This window comes from Cynoglossus semilaevis, chromosome 16 (assembly GCF_000523025.1).
Source record: "Cynoglossus semilaevis isolate Cse_v1.0 chromosome 16, Cse_v1.0, whole genome shotgun sequence".
In the NCBI taxonomy this organism is placed as follows: Eukaryota; Metazoa; Chordata; class Actinopteri; order Pleuronectiformes; family Cynoglossidae; genus Cynoglossus; species Cynoglossus semilaevis.
In genome coordinates, this window is record NC_024322.1 from 8,127,540 (window position 1) to 8,137,471 (window position 9,932).

At 38.7% G+C, this 9,932-nt stretch overlaps 2 protein-coding genes and 1 non-coding gene across 9 annotated transcripts in view; 1 reads left to right on the forward strand and 2 right to left on the reverse strand.

Annotated features, from left to right (window-relative positions):
• tbc1d4 (TBC1 domain family, member 4) overlaps positions 1-7,440 on the reverse strand; it is a 30,972-nt gene extending 23,532 nt beyond the window's left edge. The window contains exon 1 of one of the 7 annotated variants that reach the window (XM_025063845.1): positions 6,116-7,440. In XM_025063845.1, coding sequence (XP_024919613.1) covers positions 6,116-6,514 — 399 coding nt within the window. In that variant the 5' untranslated portion in view covers positions 6,515-7,440. The remainder of the gene's footprint in view (positions 1-6,115) is intronic. The other 6 variants (XM_025063846.1, XM_025063847.1, XM_025063850.1 and 3 more) reach the window with 6 other exon arrangements.
• Positions 7,441-7,887: 447 nt separating this feature from the next.
• trnal-caa (transfer RNA leucine (anticodon CAA)) lies at positions 7,888-7,996 on the forward strand. The gene is made up of 2 exons: positions 7,888-7,925; positions 7,951-7,996. It is a non-coding gene; the product is annotated as a tRNA-Leu (tRNA).
• Positions 7,997-9,257: 1,261 nt separating this feature from the next.
• Positions 9,258-9,932, reverse strand: part of commd6 (COMM domain containing 6) — a 3,858-nt gene continuing 3,183 nt past the window's right edge. The window contains 2 exon segments of the mRNA XM_025063876.1: positions 9,258-9,801; positions 9,888-9,932. The exon segment at positions 9,888-9,932 is cut by the window's right edge and continues 49 nt beyond it. Of these exon segments, the coding sequence (XP_024919644.1) occupies positions 9,751-9,801; positions 9,888-9,932 (96 nt within the window). The 3' untranslated portion in view covers positions 9,258-9,750.

Consider the following 9,932-nt stretch of genomic DNA (forward strand, 5'->3'; position numbering starts at 1 on the left):
AGCACAATTAACATTAATCTGGATTTTGTTGGAAATTATCCAGAGTTTTTTTTCTTTCATCCGGACAAAACTGTTGCCAGTGTTAAAAAAAGTTAATTTTTACTCTGCCTCACAGACTGTAGACTGTGTGCTGTCTGCACATAAATAGCCCAAAACATGTTGCAATCGTGTACAGACACTAACTGGTTTTGCTCAAGGAGAAGCTAAGATTCACTGTCTGCGCTGTCATGTGATACCTCTGTGTTCTGGAGCATCACGTCACACAGAGAAATGTATAACGGAGCCAGTTCAACATGTGAAGGATCTGCTGGATTATACATGAGTAAGAGGAGACTGCAGCACCATTTAATCTGATTAATTATTTCTACTGTTCCCACTGAAGACGCTCCTTCATCTGGGTGTGGTAGGAAGAGCAACGAGTTAGACTAATTAAAACCCTATCCTTTTTCATGTGGATTTATAGACATTATTTTCCACAAATCAACGTCGAGGATCTCGAGCTCCTGCAGCTAAAACTGCAGCGTTAGAGCTTAGAGAGACACCAAACAACAGGATTGACCTCCTGACCTGAGCTGAGGAGTCTCTAATACTCTACAGCACAGCTGAGGTCATGTCAAATCTGTCTGTTATAATAGTCTTAATAACATCTGATCACACAGTAGGTGCACCCACGTACGTGTGTGTATTTCTCACACGATCCTCGGGGAATGAGAACGGCAACAACACTCCCTCCCACTGCATCTGCCATTAGGCCTAATTAGGCTTCCTTCAGAGACACGTGTGTTATCAGTGTGTCAATAAAAGATAAGAGTGAAAACAGAGACACAGAAATAAGGAGATAAGGCTGCGAACGGGAGCAGAGCAATGCATGATGACACAAATGTGTTCCTCTAGTTTAACTTAAATAATCTGTACGGAACTGCACATTATATCTGTGTGTGTGTGGCTTTTCTCCACACTCCAAACTGGTGCAGAATGAAGTTAATTTTTCCTTCCAAATTAAACAGAGGTATGAATGTGAGTGTGAATGGATGTCTCCTTTCGTGGTCCCATGACCCTACGAAAAATGAAAAAAAAAGTGAAATTTTAATAGGAATGTCAGTTGGAAATCCCCTACTTTTTTGAGAGCCTGATCAAGAGAGTTTGTTATAATATTGTATAATTAATTAACAATTAATTTATGAAAATTACTTTACTAATTATAGGTTGTTTTTATTGCACTTTTTGGGTGATCTTTTTAGGTTTTATCTAAGTATTTAAAACCTAAAATTAAAACTCAAAGATTTTTCTATATTCTAGGGCATGGCTCAAAAAATGTACCTAAAGACAGTCAGTACATGAATGCCCTGATCTAGAGAAGGAAACAAATGCTAAAAGGTTGTGTTTATTTTAAAAATAAACAGCTGCGTCTGCCATTAAATGTCTACATCATAACCACTGAAAGACACTTTGCACAACTTCTAAACCTCAGGGAGGAAATAGCTTAATATCTTCATGTGCCTGAGGTTAAACTTAGGGCCAGAGTTTGGTTAAGTCTCTACACAATATCTGAAAATGCAGCATAACTGTGACCTTGCTTTGCTACGTAATATCACAACTGGTGTCAGACTGACAGATTGGCTTGAGTTTCACTGATTTTACAACCGTCTAAATGTGTGTTCTCACGTTGCAACTGTACAAAGTTAGAAAAACATTTGATACTAACTGTATTCTCCTTCTGCTGTTTTACTCTTTGTGTTGTGTTAATGTTTACAGCAAATATAAGCTGTAACTTTGAATGAATGTCTCCTTTAATCTTTAACCAAATGTTCCACAGCTGATCTTCCCAAAGCATGGCCAGGGGACCAACTGTGATATTTGCACAGTTTTTGTGTCAAAAATGATTTAGCATCTTTGGCTTACATTCAGCTACTATCCTGCTTAGCGATTATTAAACTATTAACTATTAAACTGTTATGAGTAGAAAGGTTTTGAGCAAATTTCAGCTGCGTCATGTTTTTAGCCATGTTTAGCATTCTTGTTAGCATTTACATATTTTGGTTTATTCTTAATCTATTTTTCCGTGCCTTTGCTTTTTGTTTGATTTTTAAACCATAATTTGCGCTAATGATGTGTACCATTCGTTTTTAACTTTTCAGTCATTTTATTTTTTTTATTTTGGTGCGTTTGGGTACCAATTAGATAATTTATGGGCCATGAACTTGTAGCAAACAGCTGTTTATTAATAACCTTCCTTTCAACATGGGAAAAAAACAGAAGCATTCACAAACATTGGATTCTTAAGTTCTTTGGTCTAACCTGCCCTAAAATACACAATACTCTTTTTAAGCATGTATAGTAAACATGACACACACTCAAAATATTAGGATCAAACTTGGTCCTCGAAAAACGTTTGCACACCCCTGCCTCACTGTATTACTATTTTTGTCAGTAAATAAACATACAGGTAATAATCCAATGTTTTCTATAATATTCTACTAACTGTGTCGTTAGTTGTGTTAGTTTTTACACATGGACACTGTAACAATATTGTCTTCTCCGTTTGAGTTTCCATGATACCATGCTGCTTTAATAGCTGGTTTAGAAAATATGATCATGTTCAGAGGCGGTGACTGAGCTGCATCACCTCCACTGACTTACGTCTGTAACACAGGTGGGGCTGAAGAACAAGCTTGTCCAAACAGTGACAGGTGACTAAGAAAACACTCTTTGTGTTATGGTAACACAAACGGATCAGAATGAATAAAACTGCAAGGAAAGCTTCATAAAGGTGCTGTAGCTCTGAAACAGGTTTTTGACCCTAAACCTGGCTCTGAGGCAGACTGATCAGGTCCCAAAATGACAGAACTTCGGTGACTCCTCAATTGTCAAGATCCAAGTGAGAGCAAAAGTGCGTGTGAATTTGGACTCTTTTTGTATTTTGAAGCAATTCTGCACAAACATTCACTCATTTTCCACAGTGTTTTAAGAAACTTCTGTTCATTGGTGACTACATTTAAGTGGATAATGCTCATTTTCCACATCTAGATACCGGCATATTTCTGTTTGGAGTATTTAGGGAGTGTTTTTTGTAGTTTTTTCTGTAATAACGCTTTACTTCTTAAGTAAATCATTGTCAATCATTTTAAAGGCAAATTCAGTCTAACAATATTCCCTCCGGCCCTGTGTGTGCACCACATGCTCAGTTTAAAGTTACACATAGAGTCAATATTTCATAAATAAAATTCTGATGGATTATGTACGTTGTCATGGACAGAAGAAACAGAAGTCCAGTGTTGGCTGAGGGAGCGCTGAGTGCCTTTCACTATGCATGACCAAGAACAGCTGGGTAGGAAGTTGTTAATGATAAAATAAAGGGCAAACTAAAGTCATATTTCAAGTTGAGGGAGTCAGACTTGCTCAAACAAAGAACAACTACAGTACATTCCAACTTTACGGCAGGCTCTTCTTGGTGAACTGTTCTTCACAGGAAGAGCTTTTTCATTTCTGTGTTTATTAAATACACTGATTCTGAAGACACCCTGTGTGTGTGTGTGTGTGTCATCCTCTGTTAAACCATTCACATTGTGCCACACGCCTTCCCTGTGGGTCTGCACAAAGTGTCCCGACACATCAACAGCTGAGAATAGATATGAAAACAAGCCTCTCACCCAGAAATACATTAAAGGCAGAATTTAGCCACGTTTTCAAACTGGGTCAAGATAAAAACAAAATGATATTAAGATATAGTTATCAGTAAATCAGCAAATAAAAAAAAATAGATCATAAACTCTGACTGCAGCAGTGTGTTGACAGACAAACCCATACATTCCACATGGTCCTCTTTCCACATGCTCCTACGTCACTGGCTGCCAAACCAGTTTCTCCTCCCTGAAGGTTTTAGATATATGTCTAAGCAGCACTGACGTTTCCTCCTTTCGTTCTTATACCACAGAGAACATGCCCTAACACAGACATGTGTGAGTTTGATTTAAAAACGTGCACTGAACACGTGGATATCCGTTTGTGTGATCACTATTTGCCGTGTTTTCCTGGTTCGTGGAACGAAACAGGTTCAACAAGTGAACACAATGCAAGTGAAGACACACGTGTGACACATGTGTAACCTCACAGTCGGAGAAGAATAAGCGACAAATTTCTTCACAACTTTACTTCCAGCTAACTTACAGGCATATAAACAGATAAACCGTTGTGCTACACTCTGTAAAGCTAAGTTTGTGGGCCAATCGTCCTTGTCCAGGTCTTAAAACACAGGAAGGGAATCAGCTCATTAGCAGTTGCTAAATCTACTCTGGGTGGCGATATCCCTGCCTTCAGGTTGTTCTTACTGAGCCATTTCCAGTTATCAGATTTGTTGCAAGCAATTTAACTAATAACAAGCTAACTTAACAACAATCGTAATCATAACAAAATGAGTCTTGTTCCACTTTTAGTTGGACAGCGCTTCACTTGACATGCGATCACAACACGGGCCAAACACTGCCTAAACAAACAAAAGACATTACAAAAGCATGTGACTGACAAATAGCAGACAGTGGAAAGACTCCAACAAAACAACGGAGCAGATGAAGAACCATGGATCAGCTAGGCAGACAGAACTGTTTTGAAAATATTATGGATTCATCCCAGGGACATCATGATCACTGACGTCTTTAATGTATCTAATCAGATTTGGTTTGGTCTGGTGATGTATGGCCCACAATAATATTTAATTTTAATTTAATAATCTTTTTCCTTCAGGTCATTTGTTTTTTTTAAATACTGCAATTGGTCACTCAAGAATGAGAAAAACATTTTTTCCGCCTTTTGCACTGTAGTATTTTACAGTATCTAAAATACTTTTTTATGCATTTTACATCAAACACCAATGACATGATCATGTCAACACCCATGAAAGACCTATGACTTCAGGAAAGTCCTTAAAAGCAGGACTGGTTTGGGCCATTTACCCCATCTTGCAGTTTATGTCCTAAGGGTGCAATACTGATCAGCATGTTAAATTGTGCTGACTCAATCCATTTTCATCACAGCAAGAGCACCAACCAGGAGTTTATGGTGATCCTTATTAGAGATCAGGGATGGTGGGATTAATGCTCTCCAAAACAAAAACAAATGAAAGTAAATCCATGTTGCTCTGGTTTTTCCCTCAACAGATTGGTGGCCTAAATACTTAATGCCAAAGCAAACATGTTTGGACCTCCGTGGCCTTAAGGACGTCTAAGTGAAGACTTTCCTTTGTTTGGAGTTTACACATCCAGCTGCCGTCTGACAGAGCATCATAACATTTGCTTCAATCACATTTGACATCATATTATTTTTTATTTTTTAAGACCTTAATTGTAAAAATCCTCCCTAATGTGAAATGGAATGCTACGCCTCACTGTGAGGGTGTAATTAGTGAAAATGCAGTGGCTTCAATTTTTTTTAAGAAATTTGGAGATGTTGGCCAAGTCATGTGAGATGACAGAGGTGTCATCTGCTTTTTCATAATGGCCCAAAATCAACCAACAACACCTGTTAAGTGGTTTACAAAAAAACTACCCTGTTCCCAATGATTTTTACAAAATATTATATGTATTTTGTCATATCATTCACTACATTTATAAACAAATTTATTTTCCTACGCTTTTAAAGCACTGACAGTAATCATAGGACATTAGTTACCCACAATGTTGAGAGGATGCTATTTGGTTCTCTCCTTTTTATTTTCTGTTTGGGTAAATTATACTTAAGATTTCACTTAAGTGACTTAATGTATGCAAAATATGTGGCAAATAATGATGAAGGACAGTCAAGTAAATGCTAGACCAGAAAAAAATAAATAAATAAAAAATCTTACTCTGGGACTGTTTCCAAATGCACTTGAAACAAGAAACTAAACTAGCAGGGTGATGGCTGGACAAACAACTATTTTAGGTGTAGGCCATATAAAATCTGTGTGTGTACCACAGTTGGTCCCCTTGTCAGACTTTGGACAATCTTGTTGGATTTTTATTTACTGTCCTAAAGAAAACTGTCTTTACCTTTCCTGGTTTTGAGTCTACAGAATTTACACTTTCATTTTTAATTTTTTGATTAAAAATGTTAAAGTTTTCGAGCAATAAATTCTGCACACCTGGTTTGGGTCGGAGGCCTTGAAGACGTGACAGGACATCTCAGACTCAGGGTTGTCCGGTTGTCCTTTCATGAGATAAGCAAAGTAGGCCAGATCATTGCTGTTGTGGATGAACCTGGAGATGAGCTGCGCCTTGTGCTCGAAGATAAAGACGGAGGAGTTGTTGCTGTTGGCCGGGACGCAGCGCACGAAAGGAGGGTTGAGGACCAGCTGGACCTCCCGGGAAAGTACCGTGGGGCCGCAGTCTCCCTTCTCACTCTTCCTGCGGATCTCGGCCACCAACCACGGCAGCATGGGCAGAGTGGTCCTCCTGTCCAGCGACGACCAGCCGATGTAACTCAGCCAGAACCTCTTCTCCGACTTGGGAGGGCTATTCTCCTTCTCCTCGGGGCTCTCCATGTCGACCACGGGCACTCTGAATACTTCTGTGGTTCTAAGAACAGATTTTTATTGAAACGAGTTGCAACGATAGCATCCCCTGCAGGCTGCAGCACAAGTCAGGCGTAGTTTTTGGAGGTTAGTTTGCAAAACACTTTTACATCCAGAGTGAAAGTTCACACGAGGAAACGATCGTCTACGTGCACAAACATGTGCTCAGGCTGTCCTGTCCATCAGCTGCAAGTCTGCATGCTAATCAAAATGAATCTTGCATAAAGGACCTACAAAAACAAAATATTGTGCGTCCTTGACTGTGTCGGCAGGAAGTCAGCCCTTTAACAGCGCCGTTACTGTAAATCCAAGGCTGGCAGGACAGGTTGTGCGTTGCCTGCCTGCTGAAACGTGGCTGTGGATGGCTTCTGTGTAAACACAAGTCGCTCTCAGATCTGATTTCTACTGTTGACGTTGCTCCTCCTGAACTAGCAGCCAAACCACGCATTCACTTCTAACTCCTGCCCGAAATAATTCCTGTTGCATCAAACCTGAGCTCACACTTCAAGTCTGCTGTATAAAAAATAAAATAATACACAGTACTTTTGCCTCTTAGTTGGTCTCCTTGGAGTGATCTGAATGTGATCCTCCTTTCTTTCTCCAAACGCCTGCTTGGAGGTGGAGCAGCTGTCTGTGCGCCCTGACTGACGACCCGCCCAACCATCCCATGTGCTGGAGGAGTGGGCAGCACCCAGACTCTTGTCTGTGTGTGAAACGTGACTGGAGGAGGCTGCAACACTCCCAAGTCTCCATAAGAGTAACTGGTAGTCTCTTTTCTGGGAAAGCGGTTTCTTTTTTGCAGCTCTGATGGCACGTGTCCTTTAGGCTCTCTACCGTTTATTTTTCACCATGGTGATGGCTGCCAGCAGGAGTCGTGAAGGCAGACCTTTGTCAAATACTGTAAAGCAGAAGGGGTTAAAGTTTTTAAGAGTGGTAGGAGGGTATTTCAAGTGGGGCCAGGTTGGATTTTGGCACCTAGTTTTGCAAAGGATTTCACAGCTTTTCCAGAGCATTTTAAATAAGATTATAGAATTATGGTTGGACATTTCTCCGTTTTATAACGACAAAACATACAACATAAACAGATTAAACCAAGTTTAAATAAGGCATGATTACGTTTCCGCTTAAAACTAGCAAATGTACACCACATAAAACGTAATATATAACAATGATTAAAAAATGTCCGACTTTATAGCTAAGTAAAATTACTGAGAAGTTAGCAAAACATATAGCACAACTAGCTTTATGAGAACCAAAATATATATCACCAAATAAGAAGTCGAAGGCGTAATAATTTAATTAGAAAATAGGAACAGAAAATAATACGGTACCTTTCACCACTTGTCAGGATGGCCGAGCGGTCTAAGGCGCCAGACTCAAGGTTTCCACCTTCCTGTGAACGGGACTTCTGGTCTCCGAATGGAGGCGTGGGTTCGAATCCCACTTCTGACAAGAACTTTTTGTTAGTTGGCGATAGATGTAGCTTAGTAGTGAAACCGTAGATAATAAATTATTCTCACATTTGTCACTAATACGCACTTCCTTGTTATTGTTACTGGTTGTGTAAGGTGCATTAAATGGCCGTCAGGGCTAGATATGCTCAAAATAAATTACAGGTCATTTACAGTAGCTAGCAGTTATTTCAGAACGAAGCCTTGACAATGACAACGAGTTAGCAAAACATACTGCACAGCAGGAACGATTCATTATTTAAAGGTATTGCTTATGTAGAGAAAATAAATATTTTAAAAAACTCAAGATTGTCCACAATTTGCCAAAAATAATGTAAGTCAGCCAAAAGTAACTATAACAATAGGCTAGAAGTAGCTGGATTCGTAAAAACTACTATATTAGCCAAAAATAATTAACAAAAAGTGGTTATAAATGTGCAAATATAAATATAATATAAAAAGCCAAACACTAAACATAGTTATTATGCAACTGACTGCAAATGATTGTGCTTTCTTGATGTTTAAATAAAATGTTTCATGATTTGGTTGAAAATGACCATCTATTTAGTTGTCATAACTGTCATTTAAGGAGTGGGCAAACAACAGAGACACAAATATAAAGATTAAATTTGGATAGATTGAACTTTATTGATCCCACACTGGGAAAATTGTTGACTAAGGTTCCTTTATTGTCATTACGCACATGTTACACATTGAGTAATGAGATTGTGTGTACCATAATCCTGACAGTCAGTTTCCATAATATGTCCACTTTACGTTTTCCTGGAAGTGATCTGATTTTCAATCATTTTTACAGGCGCACTATATCCAACCCTAAAAAGAAATGTAAAAGTACATTTTCAGAAAGATGTTGCAGACTTGCATCTACTGGTCTGTGGGCTAGACTTGACATGGCTTTTATACAGTATGTGCTGCAGTGTTATATGAAGTGTTTACAAGCAGTGTTGATTTGCAGAGGGCAGCTGTAATCACATGATATGGTTGGTGGTGCATTAGTGGATTTCCATCCATCAAATACACCCATCCTAGAAATAGCAGCTGTGCCACATGAAACCCACTCCACTCTGATGGTGGTGTTTGATGTCAGTTGTGCCAAAAGAAAATAAAATGTGCAAATAATGTGAAAATAATCAGATGATAAACAAAAGCACAATTATATTGTAGCAAACAGAATACCAAACATTCTCTGAGAAAAGACAGAGAAAACACAGACAAAATAAGAGCCACATACAAAGACAGCAATGAATCACATTTTTTTAATATATTTGAAAAGTATAAAACAAAAGATACAAGATGTTGTACGTTGTAAGATTTTGAAACTATACAATCGAAAATGAAATGTTTAGACTCTGAACTTCCATTTCCATTCCACTTTTTGAGCTGTGGCAACCTTTTCATATTAGCAACCATTTCACCATTTAGTTCTCAATTCTCAGGTCCTTTAACTGGGACAGTTTACCCGATGTTGCTTAATATAATATGATTGTTATAAATATTAGAGTATGTGAGACATATGGCAACAGTTTTGCAGCGGAACACAACAGTTACAGAAAGAGCCGCAAGTTTTTTGTCTCAATTCATTAACATCTTGCAGATTTTTCAACATAAAATAAAACGCAAATCAACAATGGAGACGAACCCAGTTCTCCACACATTTTTATGACAGCTGAGAGACTAATACAAGCTCATTGTTTCATTGATTTGGAAATATCTGCAGTATAGATTTTCCAGCCACTATACAGTGTCCATTACTGCTGCCATCTCCTTGAACTGCTTGTGTAAATTCTGCAAGGTAGAAAAAAGAGCCTGAGACAGTTCATAATTGAACTATAAATATACTGTAACATTCACATCAATACACCAGACCTGACCTGGAACTGAGGAATGCTCATTTCAAAGGTCCTCTGACAGATCTG